The 26583-nt window shown below is 45.3% G+C and overlaps 1 protein-coding gene and 1 long non-coding RNA gene across 9 annotated transcripts in view; one reads left to right on the plus strand and one right to left on the minus strand.

The window, feature by feature from the left end:
• Nucleotides 1–1599: 1599 nt before the first annotated feature.
• The window catches only part of TBX15 (T-box transcription factor 15), a 104776-nt gene continuing 79792 nt past the window's right edge, over nucleotides 1600–26583 (minus strand). For all 5 annotated transcript variants that reach the window (XM_053214677.1, XM_027058265.2, XM_053214675.1 and 2 more), the window contains exons 7-8: nucleotides 14174–14271; nucleotides 1600–4069 (exon numbers count right to left, since the gene is read on the minus strand). In XM_053214677.1, the coding sequence (XP_053070652.1) occupies nucleotides 3285–4069; nucleotides 14174–14271 (883 nt within the window). In that variant the 3' untranslated portion in view covers nucleotides 1600–3284. The remainder of the gene's footprint in view (nucleotides 4070–14173; nucleotides 14272–26583) is intronic.
• LOC128313969 (uncharacterized) lies at nucleotides 2596–18943 on the plus strand. Of its 4 annotated transcripts, none has more exons than XR_008295197.1 (3): nucleotides 3947–4083; nucleotides 6452–6766; nucleotides 17603–18943. It is a non-coding gene; the product is annotated as an uncharacterized LOC128313969 (long non-coding RNA). The 4 variants fall into 4 exon arrangements; XR_008295198.1 differs by lacking the exon at nucleotides 17603–18943 and adding an exon at nucleotides 10474–11932; XR_008295196.1 differs by lacking the exon at nucleotides 17603–18943 and having other exon boundaries at nucleotides 2596–4001; nucleotides 6452–8424.

Consider the following 26583-nt stretch of genomic DNA (forward strand, 5'->3'; position numbering starts at 1 on the left):
TAATGAATTCTCACCATTACTTAAAGAGAATGAGGTAAGGCATATTCTTGACAAATTCTTTATCCAGTTTGTTAAAATAAATGTTTTTATTACTTTCTCATTTATAGATAGAAACATATGCCATAATTGAGATGTAATCGATTTGGACCATTCTAATTAATACAAATTACAGGAATGTTTCTGTAATTAACACTCATAAGTGATTATTGAAATTATTATTCTGTTCAATGAAAGTATGGAAATTTCTCTGTAAAGTTTGCTTCTTGGCATATTATGATTATCTGTTACTTAAAACCTCAAACACTATTAGGCCAGTGCATAATATTTGATATGCTGTTAAATCAGAAAGAAATAACTGTAAGCTTTATATGTAGTTGTTTTCTATCTACCGTCATGAAGCCAAGGATTGACTGCAAGATTTCCAAGTAAATAATGCCTATTTAAATCTTGAGATATGTCATACCCACAATCCATTGAGATTGGGGATCTAGCCCAATGGAGATCCAGCCATTATCTCAGCTATTTTGGCAACCACGTGATAGCTAACGGAATTAACTTGGCATGCCAGTCTTTGAAGTTATTTATAAAACTGACGCAATGATTGGAGAAGTTTTTACTCCCCCAAACCAAGCTCCATTTCCAGTGAATGGGTGTGCTCATGGACAACCTGACCCCCGAAATCAAGCCCGGATGAAATGGGTCAGTGGACTCCCAACGTCGCTGTCAACTGGAAATGACCCAGGATGGAGGGAGAGCAGGGGCTCTGCTGTTTGGCTCTGCTGCTTCCCATCCATGTTGAATCACTGGCGGGTCACAACGTTAAGAATCCTCATCTCCCATTTGCAAAAACAATACTTCCCACCCTGTCCTTGGACACTGTGAGGCTCAAATGAGAGAATATGGGAGTGTTTATAAGTGAACAGCCTGAGGCACTTTATTAGTCAATCAGTCATTTGGTGCATGAGAACTCAAAATCATGCCTCTGGTCTTGCGGTGGTGCGTTTAAGGGGGGGGGGGTATAAATTTATGATTAAACAACCTCAGAGTCACTCTCCCCTCACTCCCTTTGGATAGAATTTCTTTCCTGATTGCCCAAGTGCTTCATGGGACTGCTGGGGCCCTGCTGGACTCTGAGGTCAAATCGCCAGCTCAATCACTTGCTACCTGAGGGCCTTAATCAAGTACTGAAACTTTTTAAAGCTTGTTTCCAGATCTATGAAATGATGATAAACTAATATCTCACAGAACAGTGGGAGGATGAGAGGAGATAGTCATAGAATGGTATCACGCCGGGCACATAGCCAGGGTGAGGATCGCTGTTAGACTCACTGGCATCTGCAGCGAATGTGAGAGGCGAACATCCCACAGAGTTAGACCTGGTTTCAAGTCCTGGCTCCCTCTCTGACACTCTGTGATCCTGGATAATCCGCTCAACCTCTCTGGAGCGCAGTTACTAATCATAAAATGAGCATGGTAATATCTACTTCATGAGGTCTACACAGAGATCACGTAAAGTGGTATAGATGACCGTGCTGTGCTTATTACAAAGCATAATGGAAACGCATAGACTTTTTACTTTTTCCATACAAACACACAGGAAACAATTGCAAAGATTTTATTTAGCGGCTTTCTGTGCTTGGCACTTAGAAACAGTTCCGTGCATAAGGGCAAATTTTTTATACACCTTTACTTCATACATATTTTACATACCCTTTTTATTGCCCCCTTTTTTAATATTCATAATATTGGATTCCCCACTAGGCACATAAATACATTTATCTACAACACCTCAAAACCAAAAATCTTAATAATATCTGTATTACTTGGTATTATTTGCATTTCCACACCACTTAAAAAGTTTAGCTTGCACCAAACTTTACTTGTTTTCTTAACATTAAAGGATTTGAGGGGAAAGGGAAAGATGAAGGAAAAAAACCCAAACTTCAAAATGCAATAAACTATTTGATAAAAATGGAGACCTAAGGGCAGGTGGAAGGATGCAGAAAGGCCCATCTGGAATGCCCTGGAACGTGACTGGATTTCTCCTGCCCCGGGGGCTGCGGGGCAGGCAATCCAGGTCAGGTGTCTGGATCTGGCATGCAGACGGCCAGGCCTCGATTTGTCGCCTCTGCTCTTGGTATCATCTGTCGGGATTATAACACCCTTCCTTCTTCACACTCCTGTTCCCCCTCCCCCACCAGGCTTCGCGCTCTGGAATGGGCACTTCCCAGGCAGCGCACCCCTCTTCTGGATCATGCTGGTCAGAGCTGTGGGATCCAAGTGCATTCCTTGCCGGGGTCCTCTCTCCAGTGCCCTGACTCTGCACAGTGTCCCAGAGAGGCTTACTCCTCAGTAACGCCATGATTCTATCACCTGTAGGGGGGAGGGGGAGAAACGACCCCAAACCAATCTCCTCAGTGCGTTGTCACTCTCACCATTGCTCACACTTCCTCTCTCAGTCTCGCTCTCCGCCTCTCTCTTGCCCACTACTCCTTCTCCTTTCTCATTCGGCTACTCTTACTCCCTTTTCACAGGTACCACTGGGAACGTCAGCGATCGAACACAGAGTGAGGAGAGCCAAAGTTCAAAAGCCATCTTTTTCAGGAAGCCAAGTCCAGTTGTAGTGGTGGTGTCTGTCCACCCTTGTGGATAGGAGGGGTTCCAGGATACATGGTTCATTCCAGAAACAGGGTAAGCTGCAGGGGGGAAAGGTTGGCAGCTACTGCTTGCCCAGTCCATCTAGCGTTGTACATAGACCGATTCTTGGTGAAAGCACCCACCTGGGCCCCCCTCCACAGAGTTCGCCCAGTTCCAAGTCTGTGTGTGTGTGTGTGTATCGCTGTAGGTAAGTTTGTGTGCGAATATGTATGTGTGTGCATGCATGCACGCATGTATGTATGTATGTGTGTACGTATAGGTAGGTCTGTATTTGTGTGGGGGTAACTTTTTATGGCTGCTACATGCTAGCATCTCCCTTAACATTATTATAAAATGATAATTCAGTTTCTTCAAAGGCCACTCTAGAGTAGACAATGCTTTATAAAACTAAGGTTTGGGAAGGCAGGAGAATGGCCACTGAGTCGGAGATGATTCCACACGGTTAAGTCTCCTTCAGTGGCTTAAAGGTCTTTTGTTCTTCTTCGGGATGTGCTTTCCTCCTCCAGAAAAAAAGAAAAAAGAAAAAAGAATACACAGTTCCCGTTTTTCAAAGGCGTTGGGCTCCCAAAGAGGAGGATCTGCCCGTGGAGGCTGGGGCCCCGGCTCCGTGCTGTTCGGCCTGGCCATTAAACCATGTGCACGGACATCTGGGAGGAGGAGCCTGGGACCGCCCCGTACTGCCGGCCGTCACAGGTGTTAGTCGCCTGCTGGTTGTTGGGCGAAGGGCTAATCATGTGCATGCTGTGCTCCATCCCCGTGGGCAGGTACTGCCTCTCTCCAAAGGCCCCGTTGGAAGGAGAAGAACAGAGTAAAGTGCTTTGAGAGGCGCTCAGTTTTTCCGGGCTTGCGGCTAGCCTCGGAGAAGTGGGGAAATTGTATCCGTACAGGTTGTAAGGGTTGTGGAGAGAGAAGGCGTTATAGGAGCTCTGCTGCATGTGGCTGCCCCCGAACATGTGTGGTGAGGAGGAGCTCGAGGCTGCATTGCCCGCCTGCATGACATACTGGAACTGGGAAGTGGGGAAGGACCCCAGCTGGCCACCGTAAGCTTCCATCTTGCTGTTGCTAGGCAACGAGGGAGGAGTCGGTATTCCTGAGATCAGGGATGGAGTCCTCTGAGGCATGAAGGTTTCGGAGGGCTGAGTGGCTGAAGCAGTGCCACTCTGGAGCCTGTTGTAGCCACTGTCACTCAGCCCCGGGTAGCTCTGCAAGGCAGCCATGTTGCTTCGGGCACATGGTGGATAATCAGAGAGGTTTAGATTGCACAGCTGGCTCTCTCGACAGCCCACGTTGAAAGTGTTGGGGGCCAGGTGAAATGTTGGAGGAGAACAGGATGGAGACAAAAGGTGAGAAGAAGCTGAAGGCGATGGTGTCCCAGTGCTGGAGGTGGTCGGGGAAGTGCCTGTGCTGCCCCCTGAAAAATAAAAGGTAAATACCATTGAGACAGAGGCCCGTCCAGGCCAGAGGCAAGCCATGCAGGAGGTACCCTCAAATGTCCCAGACGGGCTGATTTTTACAGAACCACAGCTTTCTCTTAACTCAGCAGACCTAAGTGATTCTATCTGTGCACACATACATAGGCACACGCGTGTGCACACACACACACTCTCCAAAAAAGACAGAGATGACACAAAAGAACACTAAACTTTTGTTTGTGTGTAAATGCCTTCAAAGTCTTCTTTAAAAAAAAAAAACCCTTCCAATATTCACTTTGCCACTTCTCACTTGAGGCACGAAGAAGAAACAAATTCACTTTCCAGTAAGACCTCTGGTACTCAGCATTAAAATCCCCCCACAAAACTTCTTCCGTTCTCAGTGGAAAGGCATGAAATATATGTTTTCACCAGGGACTGCTGCAGACTTTGCCATATTTAGTCTTCCAGGTAAAAACACAGCATACCAAATCTCAGGACCCACAGAGGAAATAGGGCACTGGGTCAAGGTTGAGGACTGAGAGGGGCCCAGGTAGTGGGAAGGGAGGCACTGGCCTGAAGTTCTGTCATATGAGAGGTATTATGAGTACAACCGGAAGAGCTAAGCAGAGCTAACCTGTAACTAAATCATCATAATCCAGAGGGTCTGCCAATCTCCCTCTGTAAGACCCTGTCCAGTCTCAGAGACTGGAACAAGGACTGTAAATGTAGTCCGTGGATTTGGGATATTTGTGAGGGCAGGGGTTCAGACAGTCACAAAGTCAGGAGGCCTGCGCCCTCACAGCTCTGCCACATGAACCCCTCCCCCCCCCCAGCTGACCCTGAGCACATCACTTATCTTCTCTGGGTTTGTTTCTTTATCCAGAAGATGAGAAATTGAATTGGATAAGTTAGGAGAAGCTACAAGCTTTAAGTGACAGGATCCCACCTCAGACCAACTAAACAGCAATCAAATGAGTCTAATGTGCAGCCGGGGGTGAAAAGCAATGATAATACCCAAATTCCTTATTTCAAAGTGCCCAGAATAGCAATCCTTAAACTTTAAGGGCCATGAGAATCACCTGGAAGGCTTGTTAAAATAGATTGCTGACTGTCCCCACCCACCACCCCGAGTTTCTGATTCTACAGGTCTGGGGCAGGGCCTGAGAACGTGCATTTCTGAGATTGATGCTGTTTACTGGCATAGAGACCACACTTCGGGGTAGAGGAACTCCAGCTCCCTTTCATCTCCTAAAGTCCCCGTATCTGTTTGAAAGAGTTGCTTCTCTGACGTGTGGATATTAGAACTGGATTGGCGGCTGATGCACCAACAGATGAAGGGCCAGTTCAACCCAACCTACTTCAAATGTGTTCTTAGAAGCCAAAAAAAAAAAAAAAAAAAAAAAAGGCCTTTCCAAGCTTCTCCTTTCCCAGGGCTAGGAAGCAGCAGGGTAACAACCACTTTTTGCCTCACCCACTGGCAAAGACAGTGGGGACTGCTGGGGCCGCTGGACCTGTCATCTGAATTCCAGATCGGGAGGCTGCTTTGTCCTCCACAGAGACCCTCCGATGATGGACCCCCTCCTTCAGGGCAAGGTTGGGAATTTCCCAGAGTTCTTTAAAAGCACAGCTTCCCCCCACCCCCACCCCACGAGCCTGGTTATCTTCAGGTCATCCACAACCTGTGGATGTGAGGAATGTGAGGAACCTGAGCTGCTATAAAAGGGTAAAGGACATTTTAAGTGGAAAGGAACAGGAATAAGGTTTTTATCCGTGAGAGAAATGTGAAGAAAACCAGCAGGATTCCAGGGATATTGAGATACAGAGGAACCATCCACAGTGTGCCAGGGAGGAGGATCCAGATGTGCACACCGAGACGCAGATACCTCAAAGAGAAACCCAAAGTTAATTTTTAGCCTCAGCCTACGTGCACAGATATGGTAGTAGTATTGAAGTACAAACTTAGCTCCTGTCAACAGCTTTGTCAGAGTTAAATTTACAAAACCCAACTAGTATCACTTCTTCCTTGGTCACAAAAATTTCCCCCATGAAACTTCCAAGGTAGAACTACAAACAGGAGCTGATTTTAGTTAGAGTCATTTCAGGAAATTCTCCTTCTTTGTTTCTTCTTCATGCCTTAAATTCCTTTAAGAGGGTTCGCGAAAAGATTTTTATTCCACAAATTGAGAGAAGGCCAACATTGTCAACACCCCTGGGAGAAGGAAGCCAGCAGCTGACGGTCATAGGAACAGCACCCAGACAAATTCTAGGTCTGCCGGTCTCCACCCGGCTCATGACCACAGGCAACGTGTCCTGCCTCTTCGTTCTCCTCATCTCTGAAAGACGGTCTCAAACTGATAAGGCTTCACTTTCTATCCTTGCAGAATTATATTTGCGTCTGAGGATGAAACTTACACAAAAGTGTGCATGGCCAACAAGGACTTTTCAAGGAATCCTTTTAATATAAAGGAGTTTGGGAAGGGGGCAGCTGAGAAGGAGGAGGAAGAACATCTCCCACTTCTTGTTTTTGGACGACTGCGTGGCCTCGGCGACAGGGCCGGCCAGGGAAGGTCAGAGATTCGTTTTCTGCAAGCGGCATTCTGCACACATCTTCCTCCTCTTCCACCCTAAACACTATGAGCTTCGGTGAAAGCAGCGCTGTGGCACAAGTGGAGAAACTTGACTCCAGCTGTAAAGAGGTTTGTGTTTTATGGGATATGTATCTGGTCTCCTCTCTTTGAAGGTCCGTTCTTGCTCTCCCAGATCTGGTGTTTATGGGGTCCCCGAAGAGACCCCCTGTTCGGCACACTGTACCGTCCTGTTGTGGGTTCGCTCTGTCAGGCACTGGCCCTCGCCCTGCAGCAGGAAGCGCAAGATGCAACAGATGACTTTTTACAACTCTAAATGGTTTTCTCAGATGGCCCGAGATGGAACGAATGGTACTGATTTAAGGCCTCAATTGGTTTCACTACAAAAAAATAAGAAGGGAGCTATTAACAAGTCACAGGGATTTCTGCTGAGCAGATGAGAGGTACATGTTAAAAAGTTTGTAGTCAGCTTGCTTTGGCTTTTAGATGACACTCCCTGGAAATGAGACTTGGTGGCCTGCTGAGTTTCAGGGGCGGGAGCCCCCACATGAACCAGTGTTTGAAGCTGGGGAGCAAGCCTGTCCAAGAGAAGGTCACATTGCTTCCATTCACTTTGAAGAAGTGCTCTTGTGCACTTAAAGTACTCAATACAAACGACAGCTAGTTTTCAAAGTCCACATAGAGAATACTGTGGCACTCATTTTGCAGAGAAGCAAACGAGATACCGAGAAGTCTTTACTCTCGCATGATCTTACAGCTTGTCGGCTGTTAAACAAGATCGGAAGTGCCAGCCAAGCACTAAATAAGCGTAAGGAGGCAGGCTGCCCTCCCTGTGCATCTCAACACTCGGCTGCCTGAGGCCTCTCATCACAAAAGAGCTAGGGCAGAGTGGAAAGCCAGGCGACACTGATACAAAGGGGGCAGAGCTGCCTCTCAGAGAAAAGCACACCTCCCTTTCTTGTATAACATTCTCGCCTCACCCCTCTGCCACAGCCAGGTCCTGAATGCTCTCAGGGTCTTGATTGAAGCTTTATTTAATAGATGAGTGTGGGCTGTAGCGTTTGGATTGCCCAGCTGTCTTACTGATTACAGGACCTTGCAAGTTAGCCTCTCTCTATACAAATGGAATTTCGGGTATCTACCTTTGTAGAGATGTTCTGAGAAACAGATGAAATAACATATAACACAAAGTGCACAAAGGCATTAAATATTTATTTCCTTTTCTTTTCCCTTCTGTCAGTGAAGAAGGAGTGAAAGAAGGAGAAAGGAATCACAGGGCATTTGGGTTCTGATTGGGAGACTCTCAGGTGTTGGCTTCTGTCTATGGAGCTGAGCATGTCTGGCCTCCCCACACTCTGGTGAGCATATGTCACAGCTAGATGCCCGGATGTAACAGGCTGGAGGAGCCTCCGTGGTTGCGAATGACAGAGCACTGGGCCCGTGACCACTATGGGCCCACTAAGCCTGTACTCCCAAAGGCTAAACCAGCTCTGTTTCCTCTCTGAACGATCTTTCCCTCTCGCCTCACCCCTGCCTAGAATGGAAATTCCATGCTCTGTGTCTCTATTCTCAGATCAAGCAAGCGGAATTGAACACAAATAGGTAGGTTGGTGTCTTTCCCACTGTCCCCAGAGGCCTTAATCCATGTCTGAGAGGTGATTAAAATGTAATGCCCTAAGTAGCTGAAAACTCTCTGGTATTCCAGGACCAATCCCCCACCCGCCCCACCTCCCTGCATCTTGTTTTACCCATGGACCCAAGTGAGGAGATATTCATTGAAATTCGTATTCAACATTAACTTGTTCCAATATTCAAGGCTCACAGCCAAAATAACCAAAAAGAATACATGTTTAGCAGTGATTCCATACAAGGACAATAACCTAGAATATACTTGTGTACCATGAAGACAAGTACAATGTGACCATGAAAATCCTGAATACCAAACCTGCTGACTTTTGCATCTTTAAATTGATCACTTCCAGATTGTAATATGGAGGCGTTCACATACAGTTTCCTTTTGGGTTTATCTTGTTGTGCTTTCCCCCCCCCCAAAAAAAAAATTGAAAAACAGTGAAAACAAGACCCCATCTGGGCTAGTAAAGAATAAATTTCCATGTAATTACTTGGTTGCGTAAGCCAGACTCTTCTCTCATATAACTTGGTGGCATGTGTCCCTTGGAGAATGTGGGATCACTGTGTCCCTGAGTAGCCGCCTTTGAGGCGTTCAAACAGGGAAAAGGTAAGATGTCAGCACCCTGTGGACTGATCCCAGGGAATAAACCCAAAAGCCATAAAGTTAAGGATCACAACTCCGTTCCTCCCTACTATGGAATTACCCTTAGTTGAAATGAGGGCCCTTCTTAGAATGCAAATGTGAAACATTATAGTGCTAATGAGAATTGTGTGGTTTCAATCTTAGAAAGACTCTTAATGCATCCTTCTCCATAAAGCTTAAAGATATACATAGATCCAGACCTCTTCCTTTTTTTAAAATGTTTATTTTTGAGAGAGAGAGAGAGAGACAGAGGATCAGAAGCAGGGTCTGCGCTGACAGCAGAGAGCCCCATGTAAGGCTCTAACCCACAAACCGTGAGATCATGACCTGAGCCAAAGTCAGATGCTTACCTGGTGCCCCTAATCTAGCTTGTAATATATTCACCCAATTCTCATTTTTCACATTGGTCTTTTGGGTTCTGAGTCTCTCTGTTTCCTGGATGGCCCTGTTTCACACCTACCACCTTGCCTAGCTGGGCTGGCCCTGTTTTTTCACATTCCATGAACTGGTCTGTTTTCTCTGCTCCTTGTTTTACTGCCTTCCCTGCGGCCATGTACACACCAATTGTTATTGCCATTGAGGGCTAATCTGCCTGTCTCCTGGCCCCAGTACCCAGCTTCCCATTGAGAAAACCCCCATCTCCCACTCTCAGCTCTCCACCCCTACCTCCAGGGAAGGCATGTGACTAAGAGCTGGATGGTCCACACATCATATTCCCCACCCCTGACCACAGTAATTGGTTCAGGGGTGACGCAATTTGAGTCAATGAGACTCAGAGATTTTGCTAGAAACCTTAAGAGGGGCACATGACCCTTTCCCTCAAATTGAGACTTAAGATGTAGGTATACTGCTGCTCACAGCTATGTTACCACCATGGGGGTCTGAGGATGAAGTCAGGTGGGAGCCTGGAGCAGGTGGTGGCAAGGGAGATTAGAGGTGTGGACGGATTCCAGAACTTGGAGATGGGGGCTACCTACCGTGGGGAAGGAGGCAGGGAAACACCCAGGATGATGCATATATATAGTGGTGTTCTTCCCCCAGGAGAGGGCGCCAAGTCTGTAAGGTAAATCGTGTGCTAGATTTCTGGACACATTGAGCATCAGGGACTTTGGGACAAAACAAAATGTATGTTGCCACTGTTTTAGTGGACTGAGTTCAGACACCCTGTCAATCCCTGTCACGAGCTCCTCACAGCCATCCTTCCTCACCTCAGTGATACATGAGATCTGCATAAGTAGCTGTCTCAGAATCATTACAGAGTAATCCACAGTAATTCAAAGACAAGCTGTCCCTTGAACTGTCCCCTTTCCCTGTGTTTTACTGGTTTGAATTTCTCAGTTTCTGATCCCTTTCCAGGACCAACTTCTAATTCTTATAAATCAAGCTGATGAAAATCCCAGCACCAACAGAGATGCTCATATCCTTTTAACTGCCTGACAAACATTAAAAGACCCAATGGTGTTGAGGTCTTTTCTGGTGATGTCTGCTACCATTTGAGGAAGAGGGAGTGTTCCATAAATTGCAGGTCTCCTTATTTCCACAGATGGAGATGGACTGCCAGCTCTGGTGTCACTGGTCCAAGATGGTTCCTTCCTGGTACAAGAGTTGTCAGCCCCTTGGACACGGATGGTGCTCACACAGCTCTTTCGGTTTGGGCCATACAAACAGCTCCACTGTATATATCATCAGAACAACAGGACTGCACTTGGCCATAACTGACCTGGGCTCTTCTTTTTTCTTCTCTACCTGTGTTGCCTCAGTCAACGTCCCCAAGCATCACCTACTTGGTTAGTTCATTTTGTCCCTGCCACTAGCAGTGTTCAGGCAGAAGCCCCTCCTGAAATAGAATCCTATCTCCACACTCTCCAAACATATGAACTCCCTTGCTGATTCTAAATGAAGACATCTGAAGGTAAGACCATACACTTGACTTCATAAAAATAGAATATCGACCTATTTAGAATTAATGCTCAAGGTGTTGGCAAGGAAACATCAATTGGAAGTGTAGACTAAAAAACAACGTTGTAGACAATCAAAGCTCTAGTAAGAATGAAGAAATCAAATGTGGTCTAATGGAAAGGGAACTGCCCTGTCAAGATGGAGACGCACTTTGGAATCCTCAGCTCACTTCTTCCACCATTTACCTGCAGATATGTGAGTAGACTTTGCTCTGTGCCTCGGTTTCTCTTTGTGTAAAAGGCAGAGGATAATGAATCCCATGCATGCTTCTCCATAGGAGAAAACAACTATATAGAATACCCATTCAATATATTTTTTTAAACAGAAGGATTTGGGTTTTTGCAAAACTGTGGCTAATTCAACTAAGGGCTTTCCTTGCAATGTTATCAACAAATGGGTCTTCATGAAAGAGAAATAAAAATGACAGCAAGGACGGGATGAAAAAAGCATCTGTAACCTCACTCAGACAGAAGAGTCTAGCTTCCAGCAACAGCAGCAGAAGCAGCAGTAGAAAACAGCCTTAGGGCCATGTATTTGACATGCCAGATATTCATGTGTCTGAAGCAGTGAGGTTATATGGACACTGGGTAAGTCAGTCATTATGTGGAGCTTAGGTTTCGTGTCAACACTGCCAATACTCTCTTCACCAAAAGGGAATTACTACAAGATCAGTCTGCCACCGAAGTTCCCTCTAGAAGGTCATCACTTTCTACTCCTTCTAAGACACGAGACAGTTCAACACAGGTGGCTATGTCTCTTTTCTTCGTTTCATGCGTGATACAGTCCAGAGCTACCGGAATTCTTAGTTCTTAAGGGAGGAGGGAGTGAATGTTGTTTCTTTTATGTCCTTTGTTAATGTGAAGAAACCAAGCCACATATTTTTTAATAATGAGAATCTGGATCAAGTTCAATATATAGTTCAAAAATGGATTCCAATTAAACAACTGAATAGAATTTTGGCTCTCCCTCCAGCCCCATCCCACTACCATATGTATCTAGTAATTCCAAGTTCATCCCCCACCAATAAAAAATGGACTCCCTAATTAAGTGTGACATTTTGCTTCAAAAGTCCATTTCTCTTAAACCATTGTTTCCCAAGTGTCAACAATAAGTTTATCATATGGATAAATTTTTGATAGAAACACCGTGAAACCGGCCATGTTACACACCTAAGCAACTCACGCCAGTTCCCTCTGCCTGTGCCTGCCTAACGGCCCCACGTGCTGCTGAAATACAGGTTGCCAACCCCAGTCATCACTCCACATCCACATCTACACACATATTAGGTAGTTGTGCTCCAAGCACATGTATCAGACAGTGACCCTGCCTACCTGAGCCACAGTGCCACCAAGTGACTTCACTTGGCATTGTTCATTACGTACTTCCGGGGTGCCAGGCCCTGTGACAGTTCTTGAGAACACAGCAGTGAACACAATGTCCCCACCCATGCCTGCTTCTCAATAACTGGCAATACCCCTGCCAACATTCTCACACCAGCCTCCATGATACAAACTCTTGCTTAGCTAGAGCTTGCAAAATCGACATAAAGCAAGGGCAAAGAAGCAAGGAGCCACCTCACAAATAAACAGGATCAAGTAAGTATCTTTGCATGAGAATGACACATGTTCCTTTATGAAGCGTGTTTACATAAATGATCTTGTAAAAAAATTACCCCTCTTTGGTGGGTGAGGAAAACATTCATACCTTGCCCAAGGTTATAGAGAGGTAGTGGCCATCCAAGATGGAGACCCAGATTTCCCAACTGTCAGAATACCTCTGCCTCCTAAGGGCCACGAGAGCCTAGAGCCTAGAAGCAATAGCAACACCCTGAAGATGCATTGACCCTTCTTTTCTCACAGGATTATGAGGAGAAGGCTGCTTCATGCAGAGGGCTTCCATTTCTCCTCCATTTATTAAAAAAAAAAAAAAAGAGAGAGAGAGAGAGAGAGAAATTCTGGATCACTTGCCTCACCAGATCCCTGTGAAGGTGAATGGTCTAATCATGTTTTAAATAACTAATCATCAGAAAGGCAGTATCTCTTGTCCCTGATGCATCTGCCTCTCAGGTATCCATGTACAGGGACAGAGAGGGACAGAGATGGTGGCGATGACGACCACCGCCACCACCACCACGAGAGCTAGCATGTCGTGAGCGCTTCCCCTGTTTCCATTGTCTCATTTAATCCTCACAAAAATTCTCCATTTTGCACATGAGAAAACTAAGTATCGGAAAGGATTAGGGACTTGGTCAAGATCCCAAAGCTAGGAAGAGCCTAACCCAAGCGGTCTGACTCCAGACCCTATGTTTTCAATCGCTTTATCTTACAATCTGAGAGAGCGCAATAATTTAGGTTACAAAACCTAATTTAGCGTGCAAACCACCAGAAGCTCCCCTGGGAGGGGAATGTAATATAATGTATCATCAAGTCCTAGAAGAGTCTCCTATATGGCAGAGCCACAATTTCAAAACTCGGGGCTCTATTAACGGCAGCCATTTGACAGAACAGAATAAGCTTTGTCTGTAATTTTGGCCCGTGCCACTCTGGGACGGGAGGAAGTTGGAGAGGGAGGCTTATAAAGCATCTGACACTCTGGAAGCTTCCCCAGGTGAACGGGGGCTGTGCTGGGAAGAGCCACCAATGGGACTGAAGAAAGGAGTCGAGGTCAGCCCACGAGTCACCTGTGCGCAGGCCACAGGCTTCCCGACCTGAGCTGCCAGAGAGGGCAGATACTGGAAGAAAGGACAAATCAGTGTAAGGAAAAAGTCCACCCAGCCCATCAACCTGAGGCAGGTGTTGTTCCACGTAAACAAGAACAGGAGGGAACACAAGTCGCGAGACTCCGACGGGCTTGTGGCAGCCCCCCACTCGCTGTCAGACCTGAGCAATTCACTGCCGTTGTGCGGGCCGAGTTTGTTCTCATCTACAAAACTAGATTAAGAAAATTGATAAGGCTGCCATGAGGAATAAATGATGTTATTATGAAGATCTCTTCGAGTACCAAGGGCTATGTGAACGTTCAGGGGTAGAAGTAATAATTTCACCACCATCATAATCGTGAACCTAACCCTGCTTTTAGGAAGAGTGAAAGTGTGCTGCCTCTGGAACTGGCTTGTTTGCGCAAGTGGTTATGCTTTGGTTATTTAGGGCGCTACCAAGTACTCTTCGTTCTAGAAGAACGGGTGTAACTCATGGCTTGGCTTGGGGCCAGATGTGCTATATTCAGTTCTGCTCCCACTCTCCTCGGCACTATCACCAGGCAGAGGCCATGCCCCACGACTTTACCTTGCTGCTTTTGCATGGTGGTGAAATCCTCAAAGGTGAGTGTGCGCACAGGGGGTCTCCAGAACGCATAAGTCTCCATGATGGCTTCCAGTCCGGTCCTGCCAAGGAGAAAAGTCAGCAAAGGGAGTTGTAAATAACGCCAAGAAATGCACTGACTTTTTAAAGATCTGTGGTGATTTGTCTGAGAAGTGGTATAGACATAGGCACTGAGAGATATCACCACCGGGGGCAATTCGTCTGGAACAGCGCAAGGTATAGATGACACTGAAATGCAAAAGGAAGAAGAAATTAGCCCAATTCAGATTATTTGCGAGTAAGTCGTAACTATGATGGACTTTTCCTCTGAGCTTTCTTCAAAGGATGTCTGGTCTGCATGGAAAAAAAAAACCCACCTTAATTGTTAAAGGTCAAGGTCACTAATATCACGAATGGAGTTGAACAGAGAGTAGCGCTGCCGGTTTCTCTAGCACAGGACGATGTCGTCATCATTACCACAGTGACACAGACACAGACTGCCCCAGCTCTATCAGTGAATATGTGCAGTCAATGAAATTGTCAAATCGCTGTGGCTTTACAGGCTTCTTAAATCAACAGAGGCAAGCAGAGCAGATACACTTGAGTTTCCGTTGCCTTAAAAAACACCCACCTGAAGGCAAAGAAAGGGTTTGGTCCCAGAAACTATACCTCAAGCAAAAAGGCCAAGACCTTTCTGTAAATATTTATCTGTATTTTATCATCTAATAATCAAGCTGGTCGTTGAGGGTCACTTACTTGAGACAGTCAGACCACAGGAAACATCCAGGATTTTATGCATACATTAAGGCTTCTATGTTTCATTGATACTGGAGGTTCCATTAATTGAAATATGCACACAGTGCCTACTTTACCCGTCAATAAATTATCTCTCTGTCATATATGTGAGGTGCTGATGGGCACAATTTCAACATAACTGTCCAAGTTACCTCAGACATATTCTTGCTGATATTCCAAGTCCTCGGAACAGAGTCCTGGCTGGGGCTTCGTTTAAAGCTTTGAACATAGCTTCTGATTATTGACTTTTCTTTAAAATTAACTGCTTCACTTCTATCTAAGTGGAGGGAAGGGAAGTTCAGGGACTACGGGGAAGGCAGGACAAGGAGGGTAGAGAAAACGAGGTGACATAGTCCTTTCATTGAAAAGTTACTGGAAGGTAACATGGCGTCCCTTCCCAGAAAAGACAAGCTTTCCCTCCTGAGATGAAAACACGCTGCCTGTCCTGCTCCCTAGGCAATACATTTCCAGAGTTGTTTTCAGTCCTGCAGACCAAGAACAAAGTGAAAAGTTTTATTTTAAGTGAGAACAAATATCCTTTCCTTATAAATGACTATAAGATCCCCTGAGGTTCTTCTCAGATGAGCTGCTGATACACTGATTGGCTCTTTATGTTGGAAAATCTCCTCTCTGAACAGCCCTTACTTGCACAGTTAACTTTCTAAAGTCTTCCCTGGAATCTTGGAGGCTTTAAATACACCAATGTTGGCAAATCGAACTCTGTATTTTTAGAAGAGGTTGAGAAGAGAGGGTGTTGCATGGTGTTTATTAGCTGTTAATCTGTTAAAAGTAGGAATAGAAGACGTGTCCACATACTCACCTACATCAATGCTGAATACAGTACATGAAACTATTTGTGGAGAGAAAGAGTCCAGGCAATTAGGGAGTTCACAATAATAAGGGGATAGGCAGATAAAGGCATGCCGAGCTTTGATGATTGTAAGAAAGAGATAGGCCGGGCCTAGATCTCACTGTCTTGCTCTGGAATGCTGGCCACCCACCAGAACATCTTAGGATTCCCTTTAATGGCACGGCAGGCTCCCTGCAAATGGCAAGGCCTTTGTTGCTCCACCTCCGATTCCATTCTTCCCAGGAACATGTACTAACGAGGGGCAAAATATTAGCTCAAGGACAAAGAACAGTCCCTTCTCATTTCCTAATAAAGTGACAGAAGACTGAAGTAACAATAATATACTGTTATACTTGCCAATATTGTATTTATTAAAGAAATATAAAAAGCTTTGATTTCATTTTCACAACAGGCAAAAAGATTGTGGCAAAGGTATTCATGATTTTATTTAAGCAGTCAACTCTCTATAGGATAGTGGCCATTTGCCCATCTGTCCAAGTCTAAAATCCAACTGAAAGACTGAGTCGTGGAATCAATAGGGTTAAAAATTGGGAAAGTTGGGGTGCCTGGGTGACTCAGTCGGTTAAGCATCTGACTTCAGCTCAGCTCATGATCTCGCAGTTTGTGACTTCGAGCCCCACGTCGGGCTCTGTGCTGACAGCTCAGAGCCTGGAGCCTTCTTTGGATTCTACGTCTCACTCTCTCTCTGCCCCTTCCCTGCTCGTGCTCTGTCTTTCTCTCTCAGAAATAAATAAACATTAAAAAAAAATTTTTTTAATAAAAAAACAAAAGGGAAATTCCTGGGTATCACCTACTTCTACTTCCTGTGATGCCAGCTTGGATGGTTATTCAGCCTTTGTTGGAGTATTTCCCAAGGAAAATACTCAAGTTTTCTAACAGACGTTAGAAAGTTCTTTCTGACCTTGGGCTGAAATCTCTGATGTAACTTTTACCCTCTGGTTCCTTTACCAATGAGTAAATGGTGACAGTGCCAGACGGTTTCCACATCCCCTTCAGGAAGACTTTCCTTAGCTGTTAATGTAATGCACGAGATTCCACATATGGACACAGCCATGGTCTATCCAGTCCAGGGGTCGGTCACAAGATTGATGTTGGTGGTGGGGTGGTGGGGGAGGGGTCATGACTACCAAAAAATAATGACTAAGACCACACATTCCTCACCACACTTGGCCGTGGCTCCATCCTTCATAGAATTATCCTGGATACTCCCTGAATCTATTTATATATGCAAAGCATGTCTCTTTTTAGAAAAATTAATCCTACTTGTTTACTATATGCCACATCTTATTTGTCCTCAAACTCCATTAAGCTTCATTGGATAGATCTAATTGTTAGAAAGTACTAGTTCTATGTATCAGGCTCGGGTGATGGGCCATGGCAAGATAAGTTCCAGGTAATCCAGGTAATAAATTCCCTCTCCATCACTAGCATGTCTGCTTTGGATCCCATGTTTCTCTGTGTCCCAGTGCTTAAGGTGATGCCTATTGCCTGGTAAGACTCAATTTACGTGCACTTAATTCATTAAAAAGGAGTAAATTTTCACCCTGTGTTTTATTACTGAGCCATTGTTTCATGAACTGTAGCCAGCGTAAAACTTAAAACAACAACTTGATGGAAAATCAGGACTCTGAAGACAAAAGGACTCCTTTGGTATTGGAGAAGTGGGACTTGTTTCCATAGCTGTTTGTGCCTTTCTTGACTCAGGTCTCAGAGGAGTTTCACTTTTCCTTTGGTTTCTTCTGTTCCAGTCACAGAATTTCTGACCTGCAAGTCTGAGTCCCCTATCAGAGGCCCGTCATTTCTACCCTCATCTTCTCTTACAAGAGTCTTTGCCAACTACCCATTAACATCTTCAGCCACTTGGACATCTATTCAAAGTTTATCGTGAGCAGCACATTGTTTACTTATTCATCACCATTGAACACTGGGTTTGTAAAATTTTATCTTAAGGTTCTTAAAAGTGAATTCATTGCCTAACAGATTTAAAAAAAAAAAAAGGCAGTCTTAGGTAACCTCACGTCATTAACATGTTCCACATGGTGGGCCTCTCTGGGTCCATTGCACACCAGAGACCTGATGTCACGTCTGAGGTTTCCAATCAGAGATGATCATATTGGCAAGTGCCTCCTTCTTGCTTACTTTTCCTTGTTTGCTCCAGTGACAAGAGAGGCCATATCTAACCCTTTTTGTTCAGTGCTTTGGCTGGAATCATCTCTCTGATTTCCAGGCCTCTTCTCTTTAGACTTTTCAGTCTGCTCACTGGCCAAACCAACAGAATGTGCTCAAGAGGAGGGAGAAAAGGAAGGAAAGGAAGCAAGCCAAAGATCTCTTTTGCAAATTGATGATGCCTCAAGATCAACTGATTTGAAAAAAAAGAAAAAAAAAAGCCAGACTGCACAGAATTATTCTTCCAAATTCTAATTAAAAATAAAATGTGGGATTGCCCCGCTTTGGAGTTCAGCAAATATTTGATAATTATAACAACAATTATAACTACATTCATGAATCTATTAGGTAGCACGTTGATGTATACTTTGTTTTTTTATTTGTGTTGAGAGACAGGGTTGCTTTTTATGATTCTTCTATTTATTTTCTCTGTAGTTCTGACTTTTAACTCTTCCCCAAGTTATTTGCTGGTGATTCTGGCAACAAAGGGAACCTATACTAGGGATTGATAAAGCCATCGGCCATCTGTCAATAACAGACAGTCAAGAAATACAGAGATGGGGTTTTGAAGTCACAAAGAAGTTTTCCAACCAGTAAATGTGCCGTGTTCAGGAGATTTAAAAACAAAAAAGAGCAGAGGGTCTTTACTGTAATTTGGGAGTGTCCTGTTTAACAAAAGAGAAAAACGTGTAGGGGTGCCTGGGTGGCTCAGTTGGTTAAGCGTCCGACTCTTGATTTTGGCTCAGGTCATGAGCTCACGGTTCACGGTTCTAGCCCGACACTGGCAGCATGGAGCCTGTTTGGGATTCTCTCTCTCCCTCTCTCTGTCTGCCCCTTCCCTGTTTACACATACCATCTCAAAATAAATAAACAAACTTAGAAGAAAGAGAGAACAACATGTAAATGACTAATTCTGACCTGTGTGATCAGTGCTACACTGACGATACATAGAAGATGCCATGGAGCCCTGAACAAGAAGTACTTCCTACACCTGGGAAACTCCAGGATCACTCCATGATAGGCCAGTGACTTCAGCTTCATATTAAAGGTTACTCAGCAGTTTCCCACACAGACAAGAGGCAGAAAGACCTTTCCTAGGAGAGCTAACAGTGTGTGCAAAGCCTTGGAGGTATGGAAGGGAAGGCACGTTCTGGGAACTGAAAATAGTTCAGGGTGACTGGAGCTCCAGGTGCAAGATAAGATGATGGGGCAGATACTGTGGATATTTATGCCATGTTAGGTGCTTGGATTTTATCCCATGGGCAGTACTGCACCTCTGATCTTTCCTCTCTCTTCCTGTTCCAGCATTTGAAAAGACACAGAACCAGAATACACTGTTCTTTCAGATCTAATTACCATATCTCAACTTTCTAATCCTTTTTCTTAGACTGTCCTTCATCCACTGAGGTGAGGGCAAACCTTCCACACCTCCTTCTTTCCTGGATCTGGTATTGGCTCCTACGTATTTGTTGTCCAGGAATATTTTAAAAGGCCCCCCAACAGAGGTCTGCAAATTGGAAACAACACCAACAACAAGCCATCATTCAAAACTTGGCTTTAGATGGTACAACAAGTATATCTACACGCTTGATTGGCTGTCACTGATGTGCCTTACAGTGGTTTGGAAGAACAGGTGTCCAATGGGCACATGCTTGGAGTTGAGTCAAAACTGTTCCTTCCCAAGGGATTCCCAGCTCGGGAACCCTGCCCCCCACCCCACATGGAGTCTGAATGGGTAGCAATGGGACTCTCGAAGGAGTTTTCATTGCCTCAGGAAGTACAGTAACAATCCCTGATGACACAAAGCAGGCTAACTAAAAGAGTAAGTTTCTTTGCATTTGTCTGGAATGGTCAAACTTTAATTTGGTAATCACACGAGATGCAGATTAGCACAGTGGTTAAGAAGGACCAAGAGCAGGGCCCCTGGGGGACTCAGTTGGTTGAGCGGCCGACTTCGGCTCAGGTCATGATCTTGCAGTCTGTGGGTTTGAGCCCTGTGTTGGGCTCTGTGCTGACAGCTCAGAGCCTGGAGCCTGCTTCAGATTCTGTGTCTCCCTCTCTCTCTGCTCCTCCCCAGCTTGCACTCTGTCTCTCTCTGTCTCTCAAAAATGAATAAACGTTAAAAACAATTTTTTTTTTTTAAAGAAGACCAAGAGCTTTGGAGCCAGACTGCCTGGGCCTAAACTGCAACCCGGCTGCTTATCATCGCAATCTTGACCAAGCCATACAACCTTCTCATGCCTCAGCCTCGCTCTCAATAAAACGGAAATAATGATACCACTCCCTCCTCATTGTTACTTAATAAATGCAGATTGATTAAAGACAAAATACATCCAAACAAGAGAAAAAAACATAATGAAAGTTTGAGGACCATCGGTCTAACTCAAGCAAACAAAATCCCACCGTCAGTTCAGGTTGTGACCTGTAACAGGAGAAAACACTCTTATTTCCCTGGAATTCAAAACTGTGTCAGCCCTCTGGTTCTGGATTGAATGTGGAGGGACCTGCATGTTACCTAATTCCATCTCTCATTCTCTCCTCAAGGAACTGAAAACATGTCCCTCAAGCCTCTGTAGGCCTCATTATCTTGCAGATATTTCAGACTCCAATATGTTAGCCATTAAAAAGACGTCACTCTGTTAGATGACACCATCCCTGGGCGAGAGCCATAGATAATAAAACAACTGCCAACTTTCCCTGGCAAACCAACGGAGCCAAGAGGACAATGGTGGAAAGGTTCATGACAGAGGAGAGAGAACAAATAACAAGGCAGAGAAAAATGTTAAATACTGGCTGGAAGACCAAAAGCCAGGGGTCGTGATAAACAGCCATGGCCTGGAAGAAGAGGGGGAGTCTGGCAGGATGCTGCCACCAGCGTCTAGTACAGGGCCAGCTACCTTGACCTGTAGATGCAGCAGTTCCCAAGAGGGAGTCTAGTGCCGATTACTTACTTTAGATCTGCTAAATGGCACCCGTGCCAGGGATAACAAAAGAGTCTGAAAAATCTACAGGGGCTAGTAAAAGTGCCAGGAATGAGCAGGATGAGACTGGCTGGAAAAACACAGTCAATGGCTTTGGGGAGAACAAATAAAAATATAGAAATTGAAAGTGAGGGAGACACTTGGAAGTCATGCTGGTTGAAAGAAGGCAAGTGGTCAGTGCATTGGCTCTAAGTTTGCTATGTGAGCCTTCATGAGTGACAGGGACCCGGAGAGGGACAAGAGCAAAGCTGCTGACTGGCAAGCTGTGCCTAATAGAGGACAGTGACATCACCCTCTGGATGCTGCCATTGGCTGGATTTGCAAATTCTGAAAGCTAGTACCTCACTCTACTCAGCTTTACCATCTATCAAATGGGAAACACTCTAACAATACCAATCAACTTGGAGATAAAAAGGGAAAACCTGGACCACCGATACTACATGAGATGATTATTACTAATGTTATCGTATACTTATGATTCAAATTCCTGGAAATGAATATACAAGGTTGAACGGTATGAAACTGCCGATATTTTACCTCTTTGACCCACAAATATAGTAATTTCATATGTTCAGCTTAAGAGGTAGGCCAGGGTGTGGACAAGACTGGAATCACTTGGTTGTAACAGAATTCTTCTAACAGACTTTGACAGAGACCCACCCTGCACACTTCTTCCCCAACTCACAAAGAAAAATGGTTTCTTTCAGACCTAAGCACCGATGACCTGGCCCTGGGGCTAGTGTCTGGCTGACTTTTCCTTTTCCTTCCTTTTCATTTCCATTCACTGGAGGCATTCTGATTCCACTCTGGGTTTTGTGAGAAAGGGCTGGGCCTTCACAAGGTTTCCTGTCTGTGCTCAAGAAGGTGATTCTTCACTCTTTGAACATGGTCTTGGGACAGCAGCTGCTGAAGAGGGGGGTCACAGGAAAATCTTTTACTCCCAAATATCCACCCCCGCCCCATCAATGGAGATTCCTTCCTTTGTGCTAAGTATTAGCCTCATTAAGCATCCTCCTCCTGCAAGCAAATATATCCATTCCCGTAATGCAGTTAATGGCTCCATTTTTAGATCACTCTCCCCTGAAATATTATGTAAAGGGACACTAGGCACCAAGAAGGACAGCCACCAGCCACGTTCCCAGCAAACAGCAGTGCTGGCTGAGAATCAGCCTAGACACACATTGCCTCATACACCTCATCCTGAAGTGCCTCTTGTTTTTTCAGCGAGGGACAACCTACAGTTACTTGTATGAACCAAGTGCCCCATGATATGAGGCCTGCCTCCAGCTCCTTTCTGATAGTTCCTAAGTGGGATTTGAGTGTTGTGGTAGAAGCCTCCACAGGTGGCCTCCAGAGAAAAAGATACCCTTCTAAAAAGTTTCACCAGTTCCCTGGACCGCAGAAGGGCCACTCCACTGGGGACCTACAGCAGTGGAACCAACAGCAGTGGCTTCTGAGGCACCACACGAGCTGGGAGTATCCAGATGAAACCACATCACGTGGGACAGTCGCCCTTGCAGTTGTCTTAGATGCAATGGAGGCTGGGAGTAAGGTAAAACCCAAGGTCAAAGACAGGATGAAGGCTACTGAGAGAACCCAGAGTCATGCACTCCATGCTACTATTAAGACAAGTTCATAGAACCTTTCACTCTCCAGACAGATCATAATTTTAATCCTCTCCTTTTTATGTATGTGTTTGCTTTGGAGGAAGTCCCTGGGAATTGTATAAAATTTCCCAAGCTGACTTGGGCTTTCTGTAAAATCTTGGCAGCCACTCCTAGCAGAGACAAGGCCTTCACATTAGATGTGGACTGAGAGACCCAGAGACTCTTCATTCCTTCTGTTCCTCTGCTATCCTTTTCAAGTGCAAGGTCTTTGCAGGTGTAATGCTCCCCCTAGCTGAGCACAGTGGGCTCGTCAGGCTTGTGGACAGATGTATCTCCCCAGGCTGCTTCTTGACCATGGGACACACTGCAAACACTTGGTTCTCTTCAGCTCTGTGACCTTTGTCTTCTCTTTGGAATACACTGTCCACTGGAGTGCCCAACCATAAAGATGTAATGTTACCTCTCCGTTCGCTACTGAGCAACCTTTCTCAACTAAACTTCACTCTGCCTGGACTCAGTCTCTGGGACTCCTTTCCTGCACTCACAGACTCTGAAACTAGCAAAAAGCATGTTCCCACTGTTCAGAGCCAGCTCTGACGGCCTGAAGGGTGTGTGTGTCTAATCTAGGATGAGGCTAAATCAGTGTCCACAGCATCAGTCCATCTCAGATGGACCTGATCTGAGATTTGAAACAACATTGCCCCCAGTCTTGAGACTAAGCCTATTTATAGATTCACTCTTCCTTCCCTTCTTAGTTCGTGTCCAAAACTAGTTCTCCACTATTGTTGCATTTGATTCACCCTTGGTTGGGGTAAGGTTTTCTCACTCCAGAGTTCCTGGTTTTTAATTTCTCTGCCACTCATCAAATCTTTTTGCTGTTTTGTAAGTAAATGAACAATTATCATTTTACTCTGTGTACCTGATGCTGTAGGAAATAGCTTTAAGACTACCTGACATAGGTACAGTCTTCAAGGAACTCTTTTTCTTTTAATTTTTTTAATGTTTATTTATTTTTGAGAGAGAGACCACAACCAATGGAGGGGCAGAGAGAGAGGGAGAGACACAGAATCTGAAGCAGACTCCAGGCTCTGAGCTGTCAGCACAAAGCCTGACACGGGGCTCAAACCCACAAACTGTGAGATCATATCATGAGCCAAAGTTGGACACTTAACCTACTGAGCCATCCAGGCGCCCCATGGAACTCACATTCTAACACTGGGCAGAGCCCAGGAACACAGACCACAAGACATAAACTAATCAAGCTGAGGGGATCTATTTTCCCTAGGAATAGGAAGGTGTTACTATCTCCTCCTGGAAGGAGAAATCTCCCAGAGCTAACTCTGGATATCGTGCCTGGGACTAGGCCTGATTAAAAGCAAATATACATGGATCTCCTTCAACCTCCCTAAAGCCAGATTTGGGCCACATAATTTCTGAGAAATCTAGGAGGAACAATTTAGAAGTAAACACAATTGCCCTCCCATTGCAGAGACAATGCCTGGAAGCAAAATCTGTGAGTGTCTCCATCCAAAGGACCACCTGTCTACCACTCTTCTCAACATGAACACACACACACACACACACACACTTCTGGTGGAGACTTCTAATCAGGGGCACAATCACATGGCAATGCAAAGTAGCAGCGCCATAAGTACAGCTTGAGGAGTGGTGACCTTGTCACACAGAAGCATGTGAATGGCACTTCCTAAGGAAGCAGGGAGGACTGTGACAGGCTCTGGTGATGATGACACCACAGGGATGACACCCTGGCTCACTGGGGCTTCTGGTGGGGTTCTGAAAGGCCCAATTAATGTCACCTCTTGTCCTCATTTGAACTCAGAATAAAGTCCAAGAAAGTCCTGGGAGCCTGAAGCAATGGAGACTGAAATACCAGCTTTATTACTGACAAAGGTGTCTGGATACTAAGGCGTAGGTGTGGAAGCTGAACGAGTGGGCTAGAACTGCTCTGAAGAGGGACCACTCCCCAGAATGGCAGGCTGCCTCTTCTGGACTTACCATCAATGGCAAGAGCCCAGAATGTACACTCGCTCTAGGGAAGCAGGTCCTAAAGAGTCCCCTTTCCCAGGCTCAGCAATCAGATGGGGCACTGCGGTGCCCAGTGAGGGGAAGGAGAGAGTGATAGGGCTGGGAGTCAGGAGTACTCTCCATGGATTTCTCTTTATATTCAAATATGAGGTGGGGCGCCTGGATGGCTCAGTCGGTTAAGCATCCGACCCTTGATCTCAGCCCAGGTCATGATCTCACGGTTTGTGGATTCAAGCCCCATGTCAGGCTCTGCACTGACAGCACGGAGCCTGCTTGGGATTCTCTCTCTCTCTCTCTCTCTGCCCCTACCCAGCTCAGGTTCTCTCTCTCTTTCTCTCTCTCAAACTAAACATTTAAAAACTATATATCAGTAATGGAAATAAGTGTCCTCACCCGAGCCTCCTCAGTTCTTCTCTGTGTTCAGGACACTGCGGTCGCCTGGCCTCACTCAGAGGGTGCTGCAGAGAGAGGCTGGCAGGGTGGGAGAGAGTCTGGAGAGGCATTTGAAGAGAGGGCAGCGGGTGGCTGTGTCTTCCCCATCTGCCCTCTACACCCCTCCCTTCCTGAGCCTTTGGATCGCGCTGGGATAGATTGAGATCGACAAACCTAAACGTGTTTTGGTTTGAGGTTTGGCAAATTCTGTAACTGCAAAGTATTCCACAAATGTTTTGTGTTCTGCAAAACCAAAAAACATTGGCCAAGCACTTTCCCCCCTTAATTTTTAAGCCCATGTGTTTTTAAAGGAAATGTAATCCGTATGTTTTGGGTACGTTTATATGCAACTCATCAAACCATGCTCCTCTGTATGAGTCATTTGATGTCTAAAAGGCATGAGGAAGATCATAGATTTATAAGAACTCTGTTAGCACAAGCAGGGCAGTAGGTGAGGCACTGGCTGGAAGGTGATGAACTGGATTCTGGTGTTGGCACAGAGCCCCCAGATCCCAGAGGATTTACAAATAATCCCCTCTATCCTCATCAGTCTTTCTCATCTGCAACTTGACATTAATAATTCTTGTCCTTATCAGATCCTGCAGGCAGGTAGTGAGATTTCAAGCCTGATTATAGGTAATTTTGACCTTTTTAAAAGAGAAAATACAAGGGCCACTGTACTAGCCCCCAGAGGTCTATTTTAATCTAGCTTCCCAGAGCACCGGAGGATAAAAATGGCTTCTATATCTAATGATTCATCTTTGCCCTGTTGTGAGACAGGGGACTTCAGGGTCATCATGTCATGGTTTCACTTGCTAGGGAAGATCAACCTGACTTCCTGTCCTCTACTAGGGAATTCCTTATTTACAGGGGGCACGGCAGCAAATGACAAAGCCACGGGGAAGTCTACAAAGACAGACAGAGAACACACATTATTGGCCATTAGAGGAAGAGTTCTAGTCTCTAAATCTGTCGAAGATAACATAAGTCAAGTTTAAACTCTTAGCATGATAGAGCACAGAGTGCACAGGTGGACCTGGGAGTTAGTGCTCCAGCTTTCCTGTGTGACACTAGCTCCCTGAGCCTCAGTTTCCCACAATATACACAAAATATAGGTCATTTTAAAGATTAGAAAACATGTAAGTAAAAGATCTTGGACACAGTAAGTGTTTGATCTGAGATAATGTCTATAACTATTAACATTACTTAAAATAAAATAGCCTGCAGGTTTTAATGGGACAGAACGAAGAATCACCACACTACCAGAAAAATTATATATAAAGAAGCCACTGAAATGGGCTAATGAGGATCCATAGTTCTGCCCTCCTGGAGTCCTTACAAAGAAGAGTAGCCCACTAGGCAAGACAAATGACTGTCTGTCTGAACAGTAAGACATTCACCAGCCCTAAAGCAGACCCAGGCCAGGACCAAATGATGTGTCTAACTCCCTTCTAGCCCAGTGAGGGGATAGAAGAATCTCAGGACCTGAACCAAGAT

Source organism: Acinonyx jubatus, chromosome C1 (assembly GCF_027475565.1).
Source record: "Acinonyx jubatus isolate Ajub_Pintada_27869175 chromosome C1, VMU_Ajub_asm_v1.0, whole genome shotgun sequence".
In the NCBI taxonomy this organism is placed as follows: Eukaryota; Metazoa; Chordata; class Mammalia; order Carnivora; family Felidae; genus Acinonyx; species Acinonyx jubatus.